Consider the following 18,790-nt stretch of genomic DNA (forward strand, 5'->3'; position numbering starts at 1 on the left):
GGGGCTCCCAGCTCTGGCCTCCCCCTTTGGAAAACCCTTGGGCTGAGCCGCTGGTGGGCTCTCAACCAGCAAAACCAGTTTGGGGGCCAGCGTGCCCGTGCCTGGCTACAGGCACCCTTCTCTCGCCCACCCCATCCCAGGTATGGCAGGGGCACCTCACCTGGTTGCCGCGGGGCAGAGAAGCAGCTCCCCGAAGAGCTCCCCGAGGAGCCGGGGTGAGAGGCGGCTCCTGCGGGTGCCCTGGCAGAGGTGGCAAAAGTGGTGGACAAGCTGGTGCAGGAGCAGCGCCTGGGGCTGCGGCAGGGCCGGGGGGGCCAGCAGGGCTCTGGCTCGCTGGCCGCACTCCTCCAAGCCTGGGGTCTCTGCAGCAGAGGGGAAACAGTGGGGAAGAAATGTCAGTTCACGAGGCCAGGGCATCCCCTTGTCTCTCACAGGAGGCTGGAACCTGCCAGCACAGATGGCATGAGCTGTGGCAGGTCTCAACTCCCCACAAAGCCCCCCCAAAACCTGACTTCAACCTCTCCTCCAAAAACCACGACTGTTTCTTTGCAGCCCATCCCTTCCTGCAGACAGGCTGTGGGACATGTGGGTACCCCAGGGAGTGCAGGGCATGCAGAGGTGATGCCCTGGGGGTCTTGGATGCCTCTCGTGGGAGGCTGCCAGCCCCATTTATGCACTGACATCACCCCCGATCAGATCGTACCGTGACATGAGCACGTTCCCCCTCTTGGCACAGCCAGGGAGGGAGCATGAAGGGCCAAGCTGCTCACCTAGCTGCACCCAAACACCCCTCGCTGCTGCTGCAACAGAGGAGAAAAGCAAGAGCCCAGCCCTGCCCTGCAAAGCCATGGAAAAGGCAGAGCAAAACAGAGCAGGGAAACAGGTACCACCTGGAAGACCTGCTGAATTTAAAGGCTCTCCCCTCCCCCTGCAGAAAAAGCAAGCTGGGAGAGAAAAGGCTTTTTAGGAGAAAAAAAGCTGCACCTGGGTTGAGAGGTACAGGCAGGGCTGCAGTGAGGTCCCTGCAGCCCTCGCAGCATGGGCTCTCTTGTCCCCCTGAAAAGCAGCAGCAGAGGGGGGCTGATCAGGGGGCAACTACTTCCAGCAATGCTTAAATTGCCCATGTGAATACAAGGAGGCACCTAATGGTGTGGCATGTCATGGAGGTGCTGCTGGGACCCCTGTTGTGGGCACTCCGAGCTGCCCCACAGCCTCGCAGTGTTCCCACCAGCATCCCCCTGTGTTCCCAGTGCCCTCTGGCAGCCTTGGCCAGGGCTCCCCGGTCTTGTGAGCTGTGAGCTCAGCGGCCTGGGACTGCAGTCCTGCCCTGGGCACGAGAAACAGCCGCTCTCCAGCCATCTTCCACCCCTGCCTTGGCCTGACCCTTTCATCTGGGGGGGACAGAGAGGTCCCCAGGGCTGCGTTGCTTCCAGTCAGCTTCAAAGCCCGGCTTGGCCGGGGGCTGGCTCAGCTCCCCACGGCTCTTTGCACCAAGGCTGAGGCTTGGCTGATGCCCAGCCAGCTCCCGGCATCCATCCTCAGGGCTGGGGTGCACCGGAGCCGGAGGGTTGGCGGGTCTGGGATCCCCTCCCGAGCAGGTCTGCAACCCAGCTGGGACGGCAATGGGATGTTTGTGTGCCCCCCGTATCCAACAAGATGCTCCCGTGGGATGTTCGGCTTCGCTCCAGGCCTCTCCTACCCTAATCGGCTGCTTTTTGCACCTTTTTGCACCCAGGGGTTGCTGCAGGGTGAAGGTTTTCAGCCAAAGGGGGGAATCTGGGGATGTTTTCCACCTTCTTTTGCAGGTGGTCAGCTCGCCGCTTTTCCAGCCCCCAGCCTTGAGCGGGGCAGAAAGAGCTTGCTTGCAGGGCAGACTGCCAAAACCCAGCACCGTCTCCTGAAAGGCTTGTATTTTTATTTTTTCTTTAAAGCCCCAGAGAAGTCCCCATCGGTCTTGCCTCCGTTCCTGCCCCCTCCTCCTCCTCCTGCACCCGTTGTGCCAGGAGCAGAGCCCACTCGACGCAGGCTGCGGGGAAAGGCACTTCCCTTTGAAGTCGCTTAACGAGGCAACCCAGCTAATTGCTTCCTAATTGCATTTTTATCCTTGGAAGGGAGGCAGCCTTTGATTTCTCCTCTCTTGGAGGGGTGAGGGGAAGGCAGCATCTCGATGCCACTGGCCCCGGGGGTATTTCTCCTGGCTCCGTGTCTCTGCGCAGGGCAGGAAGGATGGATGGGGTGTGAGTTTTCCCTTGTCTTCTCCTCCATGTGTCCCTTCCGCCTTCCTGGAGGCCATGGAGAGCCTGTGGCCTTTTCCCACCAGGACATAGTAGGAAAAGGCCACACTGGTCTGGCCACGGGTGATCTTTGGTGCCTCATAAGGCAGCCAAGAGCATGATCTGCCCAAGTGCTGATCTGGTTTAGGACAGGGAGGTGATGCACAGGGATGGCAGATACTGCAGCAACCAGCAGTGAGATGAGACCTGCCGTGAAAGGGGAAATCTTGGTTTCAAAGGTGGCGAGGTGTTCAGGTCCCATCTAAGATGGTGGACGAGGGTTTGGTGTATGCCTGGCGATGTCCACGGGGCCTTGGGCTGGCAGGGGCTGAGTGGGTCTGTGAGGACTCATTTGAAATGGGTTTTGGTCCAGGCTGCCTGTTGGGATGCACCATGGACTCTGCTGACCTGGGTACAAGCCCTGCCCTGTTTATTTGAAAAAAATCAAATAAAACCAAAACCATGATGGTCTCGTACATTTGCACAGAGCCTGGAAACCTTGCAGGGACCTAAAGGCACTTCCTAACGGCACTAAGCTGAAAAAGCAGAGAATTTTCTATGCCCATATAAAGCCAAGAGTTAACGAGATTACAGTAAAAAATTCCCAGGCAGCAGAGCCAAAATATTGTAATAACGCTTTCTTCTGGGGCCAGCATCACCCAGCCTTGGCAGTCGCTCGTCCCAGCAGGCAGCACCTCCTCCTCCGGGCACTGCAGCGGGAGAGGGCCATGCCGCAGCCAGGGCAAAGCTGCTGCTTTCCCGGAGCATCTCCCCAAAGCTGCCATGCTGCTCCATTGCAGCGGGATGTTCCCGGCGGTCCTTCTCAGGATCTGCCCTTAGTGCAGCATCGGGCAGCGGATGGGGTCAGGAGCCACCCTGAAGATGCTGGAGAGACCTTCTAGGAGCTTCCCAAAGCTCCTCCAGCCCCACAAAGGTCCCAGACACGGGGGGAGCCCGGCCGTGCTTACCTTGAGCCATGTGGACCAAGTCGCTGTAGAGGGCTGGGGGCACCAGGGGTGACGGGAGCTCCTGGAGGTACCACTTCAAGGCCTCCGCCAGCGTCTGAGCATCATACAGGTCCATGTCCACGGATGAGGCATCTGCAGGGAGAGACCCAGCAGGAGCCCTTAGCCCACGGTGCTGTCCCTCCGGCATGGAGCACGGAGCTCTTCCATCCCCATGGGCCTTCCTCCGGACATGGGTGCTGATCTCTTCACCCATGCCACCATCCCCCAGGTGTGGCAGCCCATGATTTTACTGCCAACCCCCCCAGCAAATATTCCTGTCTCTTTTTCCACTGACCCTGAGTTTCATGTACCCGTGGAGAGCATGAGGCAGTACCTCCACTTTGTGTGCACTATACATCTAGTGCATGGGGCAGGGGCTCTCGCTGTCCCACCGGGGTCCCGCTGCAGGATAGCACCCATGGGATAGGCTGAGCTGCTGCCCCAGGCACCCTCTGGCCATCAGGGCCAGGCACCATGTGCCAACCCCAGCCCTGGAGGAACTGCTTGGAAAAATGCATCCACGGAACAGGGTTATGGTCTCCAGGCAATGTACGTTGCTAAATGCCCACGTCATCCCCAGTGAGCCCGAAATGCTGTGAATGTGCCCCAACTGGCATCGCTTCTCCCAGCCCTGAAAGGCATCTGTCCTGGGGGAGGCGGTGAAGGATGCTGCAGGGACCAGGGCAAAGCACTCGGGGGAGGCTGAGCCCACCCAGCCTGGGCTTGGGACGGGGACAGTGCTCCTAGCAGAAATGTCCCACGGTCTGGCAGGAGCCAAAGGGTGGGATGTGTCCGTCTGAGCCCCGTGGCTGGGTCGGCGCGGGGACATTGCTTCACCGGGGTCCAGGGGGAAGAGCCCTTTCAGCATCCTTTGGTATTGCCTCATGCATTTGTCTTGGAGGTCTCTCAGCCCGGCTGGGTCGGGAGGTGGCTGCCTAGAGGGTGACGGACCCTTTTGCAAAGATCTGGAGGTTTCAAAATCCGGCTTTGATTCGAACTGGAGCCAAATGCAATGTTTTGAAATTCTCCTTGTAGGAGAAATCTGGGGGGGTGGGGTGGGAATAATAAAAAAGCCCAAGGTATTTGGGATCATTTTAAATGGTTTGTTTGTAGAAACTGAATTTCTCGCTTCTTCTGAATATTGAAAAAAGATCAAATTTTGCACTTTCTTAAAGATGATGTGTCAGGCCCCAAATGGCCCAGTGTGTTGTGATTGAGAAGATGGTGCACTTGCCCTGCTCTAAGCCCCCTTCCACTTCCCTCTCTGGGTCTTTACCCCTAAATGCAGCTTTGCTGAAATTGGTGCCATTTTGGGAGATGGTCCATCTCCCAGCCCAGCATTTTCCAGCAGAAAATGCCTGGAGCCTCCAACCATTTTAGCTGACTGCGTGTGGCCGCGCTCCCTTCTGGGGTGATAAACCCAAAAGAGTGGAGAAAAGTTATTTCCTAGGGCAAGGTTTTGGAGGCACCCGGCCAATGGGTCTGGGATGGGGAGCAGCTCCCCTACTCCTGGCAAAGGCTCGTTTTGGGCACCTTGACCTTGATCTCCTTTCCCTGGGGTGTCCCTGCCGTGGGGTGTCCCCACCATGGGCTGGGCAGCCCAGGAGCCTGCCTGCTTCCTCCTCCGCCTGCTTGGGAACGAGAAGCTGTGGCGGGTCCCTTATGGCCAGTGCCTGCCATTTGGCTTGGAGACCAGAGGGAAAACAGATTGACCAATGCCCAAAGCAAAGCCTTTAACCCAGCCGTTGAAGACGCTACCTCATTTTCAGGAGCAAGCACCCGGCCAGCCAGGAACCCTGGGGCAGCGTGGGGACAGCCGGGAGAGATGCCACCACTCTGGGGTGGGCAGCCATCCAGCATGGCCAAACGCAACCCGGAGCAAAGGTGGGTGCTGCCCTTCTGGCACCCCCTGATGTCACAGCATCACCCCATGGACCACTCTGCCCTCAGCATCCTTGAGGTGGGCAGGGCTGTGCCAGCTCTCACCTCCTTGCACCCCAGGCCCACTCTGGTCCATGCTGATGCTCCCAGTGCCCAGCCACTATTCTGGACCTTCTCTGCTGGCCAAAAGGGTTATTTCTACTGGGGTTTGCAGGGGGATGACAGCCAATTGCCCATTTTTGCTAGCACTTGCCCTGGAGAAGTGAGCTGGCAGGTTGGCTCCAGCCAGGCAGGGGGAGGAGAGCAGGGGCAGGGATCCCACGAGATTCTCCAACCCCCATTTTGGGCTGAAACCCTGCAGTATGTGGCTAAAACCCAGGGATGCTGCTGGAGGGGTCTCAGAGTTTCGTTGCTTGGGCAAGCGGCTGCATTGCAGAGAGCTGCTCCCATCAGCGGGTTGCGCCAGGCAAACCCCAAACCCCTTCTCACCCGGAGCGAGCCAGGCTGCTCACCCCCTGCCCACTGCGAAGGTTTCTGCAGGGACCTGTCACTCGCCTAAGGATGCTGGCGTGGATTGGGGAGAGCAGCCGCAAGCTGTTTCTGCACAGGGAAGAGGCCGCTGCCGGGCGCTGGCCCCAAGCGATCAGCCCTGGGCTCCACCACGGCCTAATTAGCTCGTTTGCATCGTTAGGCATGAGCTTGGGGGGTTGTTCAAAGGGAAGGCTCAGCCGGTTTCAAAGCGAGACTCAAAAACATCTTTACACCCAGAGAGAGACGTGGTGGGGAGACCGGGGGGATTCACACCCTGCTAACAGGGACTGATTGCTGATGGCACCATTTTCCTTGGCACGTTGGCTAGAAATAGCCGTTAGCCTGTTGCCCCCATCCTCCTGGAGATGCAGTGGCACCCTCCTGCCCCAGCTCCCCTCCTTCCCCTGGAGCCGCCGTGGTGAGCTGGGGTCCCCACGAGGCTGAGAGCACAGCGGGGGGTGCTCTGAGCTGCTCCCCAGCACTGGCTGTGCCCCAGCAGCTCAGGGAAGCTCGGCCGGCAGCTGGGGAAGGGTTAACCCTGGAGCCTTCCCAGCCAATTACCACTGGTCTGACCCCACGATGCTGCTCTCTCCTTATCAGAGGGAGATGATAACCAGCTATAAGAAGTTAATGATGCTGCAGGATGAGTCAATGCTCTCCCACTGCTCTCCAGATGTTCCCGTCCCTTCCCCGGGGGAATGACGGAGGGATTCCATCCGTCTGCCACGAATAGAAGAAAAACACCCCAAAACCCCAACCTCAACCCCATACCAACCCCCTCCAGCACCCAACCTGCTTGCCGACCTGCCGGCAGAGCAAGCAAGCAGCCGGGGACCAGCAGAGAGCATCCCTTGTCCATGGGGGATGAAAAACAGGAATAAATTTGGGGCTGGGGAAGGGATGCATGAGATGACCGCCGGCCCAGAGGCAAAAGCGATGGGTGCTCCCAGCCTCCTCCCACCAGGATGCCAGACCCCGCGTCCCAGCAGAGGCAGAGGGGTGCCGAGGCTTTGGGCTGAGTCAGGCTGGGCAGGAAACACCAGGACCTCTCCCGGCAGCTGCAGCCAGCCGGGGAGGCGTGAGTAAGCCTGGAGTTTCGGTAAACGCGGAGGATGTTTAGCCAAGAGGTGGAGTGGAGGAGGTGGGGGGATTTATTTGGAAGGAGAGGCTTGAGCGGATCCTGGTAACCGGCTTTCCCCTGGATGTGGCCACAGGTGACGGCTGCACCCACATCCCCGGCCAGCGCGTGGGGGATAGGGCGCAGACCCTGCCCAGCACCCACGGCCCCTCCGGCAGCAGGGTGCAGCAGGGAGTCCTGCAAGCTCAGCTGGACCTTGGCTGCCAAGTGCTGCTGCAGCATGATGCTCTTGGGCGCCTAGTCCCCGTGGCAGAGGGGCACCCAAGCCACCCATACCTGGGGCTGACTTCAATACTGACTTGGGATTTTCCCTACTCGTTCCAGACCTTTTAGGTTTAATCACTAGCTGGTGCTGCAGGGATGTCTTTGTTCTCCAGTCCTGGGGGCCATACCTTCCCATCTGCATGGATGCTGCCTGCACAAGGAGCTGTACATCCCTCGAACCCGAGCGCTGGAGGCTCCTGGGCATCCCACAGTGGGGGTTTACTGGGGAACTGTGCACCAAATCGGGGAATATTTCCCCAGCTTTGATTCAGCATCACTGTAACATCTCTCAGCCAGCTCACTGGTAGCTTGCGCTGAGGACTTGGCAGCCACCAGGACACCCCCTGCCCATGCACGGGAGCTCCTGGCAGCCCCAAACACCCTCCCAGCTGGGTTTCACCTCGCCATACCCCTGGCTTGCACTCAACCAGGGCAGGGGTGCTGGGACCCCCTTTCAAGGGTGCCCAGTGAGGCTGCCTTCCCCTGCCTCAGCTTCCCGAGGGCAGTTCCCTTCCTCAGTTTCCCCAGCAGCTCTGGGAGGGGATGGCAAAAGCTCACCACCAATTCACCCAATGGGCCTGGCAGGGATGTCTGCACCACTGCTGTTTATTTACCCTTCTTTCGTCACCACCAAATATAAGAGATGAGCTCATGCCTCTCGCCAGGCTCTGACGACGCAGGGTTTATTTCTACTGCAGGTATAAATAAAAAGCAGCGCGGCAGGCACTGGGGAGCCTTAGGTTTGGGAGTAAAGTCATCGTGGTGGGGTTAATAGCTTGGCCAGGGAAAAACAGAGCCCTGGGGGGCCTCGAACCCCCTCTGGCATCCCAGGGATGAGGATGGGGATGCGCTCCCTCCCTGGGCACCCACGCCATGATGATGGGGGGAGCACTGTGAGGCCCCCCAAGCTGCTCTTTACTTCAGCCCAGTCCTTTCTGCCCAGCAGCAGCTCCTGGCAGTCCCAGCAAAGCTCCGGGGCCCACCATCGCTCGCTAATCCCCACCGAGCCCTGACCTAATTCCTGGGCACGTGAATGTGTTTCCAGGCAGACTGCTCCGCGCCGGGGCCCGAGATCAAAGCGTGCAGGATGGCAGCACAGGCACAGCACGCCTGGAGACACCAGCTCCAATCCGCCTCGCGCTGCTGCCGGATTCGCCCCGGCATCCCGGGGTGCAGGCAGCTCCTGCCTGGCCCTGCCAGTAGCGGAGGCTTTTCCCAGTGCTACCTGGGGAAGGTTCATGGCGTTTGCATCTGCCGATGGACCCCAGAGCCCAGATCGGGGCGTGGGGTATCCAAAATCTGGGAGGTTTCAGTGCTGGATGGGTTCAGCCCCGTCCGAGCCATACGGGGCACCTAGGGACCCCTGTGGGGTCTCTGCACCCCGTCCCCCACCAGGGAGGAGGGAGGAGGATTCAGTCCATCCCTCGTCAGTGGTGGCAAAGCACTGCCCAGCCACTGCACGCAGGACTTTGCAGCCATCCCCACGCCAAGCCTCCTCCAGCTTGGGTCCTTCAGCTCCGAAGGGCTCCAGCACCCACCAGCCCACTCATGGCTCTGCTGCCACCGGCCAGAGAAGGTCCCATGTTTCCAGGTTCAGTGGCAACCATGAGAAGAAGGTTGCCTGGCACATTTCAGGGGAAGAGGGGTACGGACAAGAGCCTGAGCAAGCATGGGGTGAGAAGACATCACCCCTGGGCACTGGTGGGGCTCGTACACCTCATGTCCACAGGCACACACCGGTGACTTTACGGGTGATTTGCCCCATCCCCTGCGCTCCAAACAGCTCCTGAGCCACACACAGGGGACAAGCAGGAGTGCTGGGGGCCGGAAACCCTCGGGGTCAGCGTGTGGCCCCTGGCATGATGGGCACAGAGATGCCCCCAGGCCTTGAAGCAGCCCAACAGGCAGGCACTATGGGGGCAGCTGGGGCAAGTGCTGCACCCTGCTGCTGCCGTTTAAAACTCTACTTTCTTCTTTTTCTGCCCATAACTCTTCCCCTTGCAGCTGCAGCAGGGCTCCTGGCTGGCTGATGACCCGCAACCCTTTGGCAAGTCCCCCCGGCCCCTGTGGGGTTGTGGCTTTTTGTTAAGTCCCTTTTTGGTGCCGCCACAAGACTCCAACTCCCACATTCACTGATGTCGCATGGCCCCGCTTGCTTCTCAGGGCATAAGGGTCTGAACTGAGCACCAAGTGTCCTAAAACAATTAATTCTCCTCTGGAACAAGCATAAGCTGGCTGTGTGACCCCAACCACCCTTTGGTCCATGCTTCACCTGCCAGCCCCAGTGGCATCTCACCTGGGTGGTAGCCGACGTGCTCACTTCACAGACCCCCCCCTTTATCAGTGAGCTCTGTCTTTGCTTTCTTTTTTTTTTTTTTTTTGCCTATAAATAATTTTTCTTGCATCATCCAACATGGAAATACCAAGTTTGGTGCCCAGGCTCTAGCCAGCTGTCAGATGCCACCATCCTGCAGGACGTCACCGGCACTGGGACGAGGACAGGCTCAGCCCAGGCTGTAGAGCCACGTGGAGCCATGCTGCATCCAAGTCCGCTGTGCCCACCGCTGCTGCAGCCCCACGAGGATGGGAAACCTTCATCCCAAAACCTGGGTGATGTTTGGCTTAGGCGCTGTCTATCAGGCTAGGTCCCTCACAGGTAAGGGTTCCGAAAGGGCCAGGGATGGGGAAAGGGTTTGATCAGCACAACTCAGACGGGTGCCTGTGCTGCCCAGCCCCAGGGTCACGATGTCCATGGGCTTTCCGGGACAGCCAGGACTGCTCTGACCTGCACGAGTCCTTGTCCCTGGAGAAACCTCTTCCTTCCCATCAAAAGTTCAGATTCTCTTTCAGTATAGAAAACACCCTGTTTTCTCTGACATGTTAAGATTTGGGGGTTAGAAAACCAACACCCGAACTTTTCCAGCCCCTGCTCCTTTTTCCTTGCGCTCTCTAGCAATTTCCCTGCCACCACTGCCAAACACCAGCATGATTTGGATATTCACAGGGAAGCTGAAACCCCCGGTGGGAACCCGGTTTTTCCCCCAGCTGAGACGCTGTTCGGTTCCAGTCGCCACCAGCCCCAGCTCCGATTTCTCCCCGTTCCCCAAGATGGAGCTTGACTTTCGCAGGTGGGCTGCTGGCGGAGATGGGTTGCTGGAGGGATGGAAGAGGAGGAAGACAAACATGACCCTCGCCTCTGCTGTCTTGTGTATGGGGCATGCAAACTCCTGGTTTTTGGCAGGGATGTTTCACTCCACCAAATGCAACAGAAGGGCCTGTATGGCAGCCAAAGCAGAGATGTTCTCCTGCCCTCCCCAGCCCAGTTTGGGCTCCAGCAGGGCCCTGGGGAAGCACGGCTGAGTCTCTGGTCCGCAGAAGGCTACGGGGGGAGCAGGCTGCCAAGCCTGGGCTTAGCCGGGATGCTTGGCCCTGGCAGGAACATCATCCCCATTCTGTTTGCAGAGCATCCCTCTGGCAGGCCTGAGCATCAGCCCGTCTAGCTGAGAGCTAGCAAACTTGTGATATGTCCTACCCCCTCCGGCCAGCTCCAGGGATCTCTGGCTTTGCCCAGCCCTGGTGTTGCCAAGCACACAGGGCAGCCCCCTGAGTTGCCAAGGAAAAAAGCTTATTTAGGTCCTAGAAGAGATGGTGGGGCTTGGGAGCATCGAGTCACATGGGGCTGTGAGGGATTTTTCAGGGCTTTCAAAGGGTTTGAAAAATAACGCTGGCATTTCCCTGCCCGGTGCTGGCTCCTGCGGTGGGAGATGAAAACCTGGCTGGTCCCAGCAACTGCTCCGCAGCTCTAGCCCAGGCTCCGGCAAAGCCAGTGGGGTTTGGCCCTGGGCTGGGGAGTCTCCTGAGGCTGGGCAGGATTTCGGTAGTGACCGCTGCCGGGGAGCCCTGTGCCTGCCAGGGATGCTTCACCGACAGCGCGGGGAGCGTGGAGGCCCCGTAACTTCTGCGTGCTCGGAAAGCAAAGCATCCTTCTCACGCTGCTGTTGCTGCCCCTGCCCAGCCTGGGCCGCGGGGATTGCTCTCCGGACGCCTTCACCTCCCCGGGAAATCTGGGCCGGGGGACGAGGCCGTGGCAAAGGGCACCCGGCTGCTCCTGCCTCCCCCCCCCCCCCCCCCAGCCTGCAGCGGGGGGTCCCACATGGAGGGGAGAGCGGGCTGCTGGGGTGCATCCCCCCCGGGGGAGCAGAGCCTTCCTCGGACAGCGGGGACCGAGCATCCCCCCCCCCCCCCCCCGCTCCTGCATCCCTTCCTTCTACCGCAGCCCCGTCGTCCCGTCGTCCACCCCCCCCCCCCCGCCCGGCGGGGACTCGTCTCCCGGTACGCGGGGAAACGATGAGGTCATGTTGCTTAATATAGCGATTTCATCACAGCCCTTCTCCCCAGCAACACGGCTCCCGGCGCTGGCAGAGCCGCCGCTCCCCCCCCCCCCGCTCCCGGCTCCCCTCCTTCCCAAGCCGCGTCCCGGCCGGCAGCTCCCGGGATGCTGAGCCCAAGGGCAGGCGGGGGCGGAGGAGGGATGGGGGGGGGATGGAGGCGATGCCAGGACCGGACCGTGCGGGGCCGGACCGTGCTTGGTGCCACAGTGCCGCCCTCTGGGCACGGCGGCCGGCGGGATGGAGATGCTCGACGCAGCAAATATTCCTCCCCCCCCCGCCCCAGCGACTCCCCGTCCAAAATTTGGGCGGCACACTGGATCCGTCACGTCCCCAGCGCCCCCATGCCGTTCGTCCCAGTCGTGGATTTAGGGGCAGGGGTGGGGAGGTGGTTTTTCCCTCCTCCCCACCCTGCTCATGCCCCCCCCCAGTCCTGCAAACCGCTTCTCATTCTCCTAAAAATTAAGCTTTTTCTTCCCCTTTTCTTTTTCCCTGTCACAACCACAGGAGGCTTTCTCTCTGCCCTGCTTCTCAAATAGAAACCGTAGAGGTTTGCAAAACAAAATATTTTTCTCCCTAAAAAAAAAAAATAAAATAGAGCTTCTAGTGAAGCACCCTGACCCTGCACCTGCATCCCTTGGCAGCATCACACTGGGGTATTGGGGGAGTGGAGGGGGGGGCTCGCATGCAGGCAGGGCCTTACAGAGCTGTAATTAGGACCATAATGAGGTTGGAGCCAGTAACCCATCGCTGCTGTGCCTGGGTAGCATGGCTCACCTGGCAGCATCACCTCCACGGCCCCCTTCCCTCCGGGGGGTACAGGGAGGGACGCGGCTCTGGGACTTACCCGCCAGAAGAGCCTGCTTCAGCTCAGCATCACCCAGCGCACTGGGGGTGGATCTGTAGAGCACCTCGCTGTCGAGACCTGGGGAGCAGCCAGGAGAGAAGGGTCAGTCCTAAGCCCCAAATCCTCTCTCCAACACAAGGGAAGCAGGCAGGGACTGAGACCACCAAGCTCCCTCGCTCTGCCCGCGCTGTGTGGGTATCAGGGTGCGTGGGGAGAGGTTTGGCTCTCTGGGCACCTCCGAACATGGGCAGAGAGGGTGGTCGCGTGCATGCACCCACGTATGCCCTGCCGATGGACACCACGGCTGCCCGTACCTTGCTTTTCCAGCGCCTCGATGAGCCTGGCCACAGTCGGCAGCGCCTGCTCGGGGAGGGTGGGGTGCTCGGTGAGCTCTGCCTGCCCGGGGAGCCCTGTGATGGAAAGATGGGGAGAAGGGGCTTGGAAATTTCTGCCTGCAGGAATTCCAGCCTCTTTCCTTGGCTGCCCCAGGACAGGATCAAGCTGCTGCTTTGGCACAGCCACAACCAACACTTCAGCTCACTTCAGCATGTCCAATTTTGGAGAACTTCTCCCTTATTTTATCCTCTTTTTGCAGTAAGAGTCACCGTCAGGGGCTCAGCTGCTTGCTGAGATGCAAAGACCTGCTCGGGCATGTGCCCTGCCTTTGGGGAGCATCCTGCCCTGAGCGTGGAGATCCTTCAGGCCAAAATCCCTTCTCCACCTCTCCTCCCATGGCACCCAGACTGCCCCCTCTCACCACCCACAGCCCTTAGTGGTACCGGGCTGGAGCTGGGGGACCAGCTCCATACCCAGCAGGGACACGGCTCCCTGCAGCTCTCACCCACTTGGATTCTCTGGTGTCTACAACAGGGCTGAGCACAAGCCCACGGAGGACTCAGCCACCCCCTTGGCTGGTGCAGACCTCCCCCAGCCCTTGAGGAGCCCTTCAGCCAAACATGGGCCAGGCTTCCCACAGCACAAATCCCCAGGTGCTGCTGGCTCCTGGGTTTTATACCAAGGACACCTCATCCCAGACCCTGACAGAGAGGAGCAAACCCCTGGCAGGGGTGACAGCAGCTCTCCTTACCCCAGGGCATGCTGTATCCATCCATCCATCCATCCCTCCCTCCCTTCTTATCACCCCAGCTGATAAACCCTTCCTTGTGCAGGTTGTACCCGATGGAGACTCTGGCAGTGCAGTGCTGGGATTTCCCTCCACACTCTCTTGTTAGTGGGCTTGAACCCCCCTGGGAAGGCAGCAGGCAGGGGCAGGGGCAGGGGCAGGCAGGAGGCCAGAAGGGGCTGCCACCGGCTGTAGCACATCAGAGCTGTGTGCGAGCGCCGGGGCGTGGATGACATCTGGAAAGGCTGATGTGTCAAGAGCTCTTGTGCCCGTTTTTATCTGGTGAGCAGATCTGTTCTGGTGGAAATATATTTTAAAAATTATAGCACATTACATAAAGCCCGAGTGTGACTTTTCCCCGCAGCGAGCTACGCTCCAACTCAGCCAACTCCAGCATCAGGTTCATTCTGTCTTTGGTTTTTGCTGCCTGGCAGAAGGCAGGGGGCTCACGTGTGAAGCCAATAAACCCATATTGGTTTTAAGGAATGAAAAAGAAAAAAAAAAGGGGGGGGGGCTGTGGACAGGGCCATGCTGCCTTTGACCTTTTGCAAAAACACAACCTGCTGCAACTGGTGGATCAGAGCCCTCATCTTTGCCATGGTAATGCCCTGGTGCTCCCAGGAGAGCAGGGAAGGATGCAGACCCCCCGCTTGTAGGTGGCTGATCTGGTCCCCAAGCATGGCTGTGACCCCCAAGCCTGGCAACAGGGTCCCCTCCACTGCCCAATGGGGATGTGCGGGTGCGTCAGGTGGGAACGGGGAAGATTTCAGGGTTTAAAGCAAAGTAGGTGGTTGGGACTTCATGGAAAATGTCCCCACGACACAGGTGATTTTTTAATTAGGGAAAACCAGTTTTGGCTTCCAAGGTGATGGTCTGGGGAAAGGCGGCAATGGCAAAAACCAACCATCTCTTTCTCCTTCCTGGATACAGCAGGAATAGCCCCAAGCTCAGGTTGGAGCTTTAGCCCATCCTCTCCCCTCAGGGTGCCAGGCTGGACCCCAGTGTCCCGATGCACCGCTTGGCTCCGACCCTGAGTGAGGCAGAGGTGATGCTTTGCAGCAGGGATGCAGCCCAGGACAACCAGGCAGGGGCAAAACAGCCGCTGAGCTCCTGGGAAGTCCCCCGGGGACTCAGAACCACCGCAGAACCACTTTTAGGATATTATTTAATTTAAAAAAAGGCCATTCCTCCCTGCAGAGCCAGCCCTGGCTCCGGGGCAGGGCTGGGAAACGCAGTGCCTCTCTTCCTTTCAGGGTTCTCCGCAGGACTTCACCCTGCTTGGGGTCCCCAGGGTCCCCAGCCAAAACCGGGGCTCAGTGGGCACCGAGGGCACGCAGGGCAGTACGCCGCTGTTGCAGAAAAATAGGCATTCGGGCCAGCCAAAACAAATGTCCCTCAAAACCTCCATCTGGGAATGGAAACAGTACAGGAAGAATTTAAAAAAAAAAAAAAAAAAGAAAAAAAGTCCCCTCTCTTCCAAGAGCATGTTGGAGATTTTTACTCTAAGGGAAATCCTGCCAGCCGGGAGGTTTGGGTTTAAACTGACATGAAACGGTACATGCTGCTCCGCTGCTGCAGAAGAACGTCGTCATGGGCCACGAGTGTCCCCTGCCGAGGCACCCACACACCTTGGCATTGCCCCAGGAAAGGCACCCCACGGAGGGGCACCCCACGGCACAGCACCGGGGAGGCAGCACCCAACATCCCCCTGGACAGTGGGGCTGGACACAAGGCCATGGCCAGAGCACGTCCTGCAGCACCCTCTCCAGTCCACCCCCAAAACCTGGTTTTAGTGTTTTTTTTCCCTATTAAAAAAAAAAAAAATCTCAGTTTTACATTTTTTTAAATTTTAAGTTGCTATCCTCTCGCCCAAGCGCTCACAGGGCTAGGGCTCTTGCACCGAGACCTTCCACATGGGCCAGGCTCTCCAGCCAGGCTGTGCTTGCTGCTGCGGATGCGCCTCGATCTGCGGGGCATCGCCATATCCCTGGCACCTGCGGGCAGGGGTCCCTGGGCACATCTCCCAGCCCCTCGGAGAGCAGCCCCTATCACCCCCTGCGTGGGGCAGGCGCGAGGCAATGGTGATGGGCAGCAAGGGCAGAAGCAAGAAGGTGGCTTCACGCTTCTCCCTGGTGAACGGGGCTGGAGAGCCCTCGGATCTGCTCCTGTCTGACCCGAGTTATCCACAATACAGCACCGAGTTTGCTAGGACTCTGCCTGCCAAACAGCCAGGGGGTAGAGGGCTCTTCACGCACCAGTATGCTTGACTGGGAAGGGGACTCAGACCCCTTGTTTGGCAGGGTAAGCACCCCCAAAAAGCGGCCTCCTCCCTCCTGCAAAGCTGCTCACTGATCCTCGCCAGCGCTGCTGGGACTGTGGCTGCCTTGGCGCATTCAGAGCGTCGGTCGGGGAGGAGCACCCATGTTGCGGTGAGAGGAGGCAGAGGGGGGTCTCGGTATCCTTCTCATGCTGCCGGGGGGAGCTGAGCAGCAGGATCCGCATGGCAACCCCACACGCGGTGGTGGATGGTGTCAGGGGAAGGAGTTGCCCCACATCAGCCGAGTCCTGCCGGGCTCAGTCCAGGGGCCAGGTGGTCCCTACCCTCTTAAATCTTAAATGGCAAGGGGGCCTTGAACCGTATTTTGGAGGGAGGTGGACTCCTCATAGCGGGTGCCCCTCTAAACCTAGGACCAAGGTACCTCCGATGCTTAACCAGCCCAGGAGGGAAAGAGCCTCTCCGGTTACCACATCTGTGCCTTGGTCCCAAACTGGGCAAGGAGGGTGCCTGAGGCACCGGGTCAGCAGCCGGGCAGGTTTTGGGCAGCCATGGCTAAAGGCGGTGCTGCTCTCCCAGCCCCAGGCCCGCACGGACAGCCATTTTCTCCTCCATCACATCCCAGAGAAGGAGAGCACCACGGCTTTGGCTGGGGTCGCCGGGTCATGCCTGGCTGGAAGGGAGGTTTCTTAACTTTGTTTTTTTTTTTTTTTAGCTTGGGTACATTATGCAACTGCTGTGAAATCCCTCCCAGCCCCAACGCACTTGGCCACGATAAGCGGCAAGGGCAGAGCTGGCTGCACGAGCTCGGCAGATCCTGGCAAAGAAATGGCCAGAGGCCCCCAAGCCAGGAAGGGCCCTGCCAAATATTGCCCCCAGGGATGGAGGACCCCCCCAGGGACCAACCCAACCGCCTGCCAAGATTGTCCCCCGTCCCAGTTTGCACAAAGTGACAGTGAGGCCGGGAGCTGGCCGGGGGCCAGCGCTCACCCAGGCACCGAGAGCAGCCAGAATCGGGTGCCGCAGTGGTGGGGAGAAGAGCAGTTGGAAAAAAAGGTCCCTAGGGACCACCGTGGGGCTTTCTGCTCCTCTCTGGGGGGGGCAAAGGGCTCCTGCGTCTTCTCCTGTGCTCTCACAGACATGGACCTCCTTGGACGCCCCACACCAGCACAGCCTGGGATGCTGGCGAGAAGCAATCCCTGCAGTGTGTTTCCCTGGGGGGGACCGATACCCTGGGCACTGCCTGCCCCTCCCGCGGCTGCCACGATGCACCAGGGCAGATAATCCCTGGGGCAGCTCCTCCTTCTGGGGCTGGATCCCCATCCCGAGGGTGGATCCCCATCCCGAGGGTGGATCCCCACCAAGCCACCCCAAACGCAAGCATCCACCCGGGCTCCACGCCACCCTCGCCATCTTGCAGGGGACGCCCACCCGTGGGCTCCCACCTTCCCGCTCCTCCAGCACTCACTCACCCCAGGATGTGGGGGTCCCCGCAGGTGGCGGGGGCAAGGGCCGTGGCCTGGCCTTGGTGGCGGCGGTGACGATGCGTGCGGGACCCAGGTACTCCACGTAGGTGCCGGGGAAGTCGCCGCGCTCCTTGGTGCGCTCGTTGAAGCCGTGGAGCCAACCTTGGGGGCTGCGCTCGTCCCCGTCCTTGTAGTCGGGGCTGCTGAGCAGCCCGGCCCTGCTGACCGTCAGCACATCCCCGGGGCACAGTGCCAGGTCCTCCTCCCGGTCCTTCTGGTACTCGTAGAGAGCCCGGTACTGCAGCCCATCCGAGGAGGCCATGGGGATGGCGTGGCGTGGGTCACGCTGCCCGAATCCTGCCGGGCATCAGGGGCCCGGGGTGCCCGCACAAGGCAGGTATGGCTGGGCTAGGGCAATGCGGCGGGGATGGGAGCGCTCCCTTCCCTGCGCACGCAGAATAAAAATCTTCAGCGTTGGAAAATCTCTGCGTTGGAGAGCGGCTCCTGACCCCTCCAACCCCAAAATCACCACGGAGCCACGCCGGTGCCCGGGGCTCGGCAGGGTTGGCTCACGTGTGGGCAGGGAGCCTTTTCATCACCGGGGCAAACGGAGGGGAGCAAATGAGGCTAATTGGGGTGCTGGGGAGAAACGTGCCATCCTCTTCTCAGCCTGGTCTTATCTGCACGACGCTGGGGACCTCCTTCTCTCTGCCAGAGAGAAAGGCAGCGTGTTAGCGACCAAACTGCTGTCTCGACCCCAACCCCACCGCCCCGTCCCACCATCCCAGCCTCCCAATACTGGGGAGAACCCAGCGGCTCGCTCAGCTCCGGCTTCCCAGGGAGCTCCCACCAGCAGAGCTCGGCCGCTGCACGCAAGGAAAGTACCAGCAAGAGTCTGGAAAGTAGGGCAAGAGATCACGCCACGAGCTTTTAAAATAGACATATGTGTTGAGAAACCTCCTGCTGCACGCAGCTCCCCTCCGGCAGCTCCAGCTTGGCGTTGCTGCACGGAGCTGGCGGATGAAGACGTAGGATTTTCGGGTGGTTTGGGGTTTTTTTTGAGGGGGGGGGGGGATATTTTTGGTGCATTTTTAAATATTCGTCCAAGAGACACATCTTCCCCGGGGGGGAAAAAGCTGTGCTGCTGCCCCCCCCCCAGCTTCCCGCAGGACCCCGCGGAAAAAGAGCTGGCTGGAAGGATGGAGAGATAAACCATAAGCAGCAACCTCCGGGCCGTCCGTCTGTCCATCCATCCATCCATTCATCCAGCCACCCACAGCCCTCCCGTTGCCCCTTCAACCTTACCGGCAGCGGCGACTCCCCCGGTGGGAGCGGAGAACGGGAACGGGAGCGGAGCCGGTCCGGCCGCCCCGGCCCCGCCGAGCCGCGCTCCGGTGGTGATGTCAGCGTCCCTCCTCCTCCTCCCCGGTAGCCGGGCGGCCCCCCCCCGCCGCAACGCGGCGGGGGGGGGCGCCCGGCTACCGGGGAGGGGGAGAATCGTACGAGTAGGTGGATGATTTCATCCCCAGATGCAGCATCTTTGCTCTAAAATTGCCTTCTCCGTGGGATGGAGAGCCACAGATTTAGTGTGTGTGTG

General features: G+C 59.8%; 1 protein-coding gene across 1 annotated transcript in view; it reads right to left on the reverse strand.

Moving 5' to 3' along the window:
• The window catches only part of PIK3R3 (phosphoinositide-3-kinase regulatory subunit 3), an 82,206-nt gene extending 64,691 nt beyond the window's left edge, over positions 1-17,515 (reverse strand). Inside the window, exons 1-5 of the mRNA XM_075037019.1 lie at positions 17,200-17,515; positions 12,644-12,739; positions 12,330-12,407; positions 3,242-3,373; positions 161-362 (exon numbers count right to left, since the gene is read on the reverse strand). Of these exons, the coding sequence (XP_074893120.1) occupies positions 161-362; positions 3,242-3,373; positions 12,330-12,407; positions 12,644-12,739; positions 17,200-17,515 (824 nt within the window). The remainder of the gene's footprint in view (positions 1-160; positions 363-3,241; positions 3,374-12,329; positions 12,408-12,643; positions 12,740-17,199) is intronic.
• Between the last annotated feature and the right edge of the window lie 1,275 nt (positions 17,516-18,790).

The sequence above is a fragment of the Buteo buteo genome, chromosome 10, assembly GCF_964188355.1.
Source record: "Buteo buteo chromosome 10, bButBut1.hap1.1, whole genome shotgun sequence".
NCBI lineage: Eukaryota > Metazoa > Chordata > Aves > Accipitriformes > Accipitridae > Buteo > Buteo buteo.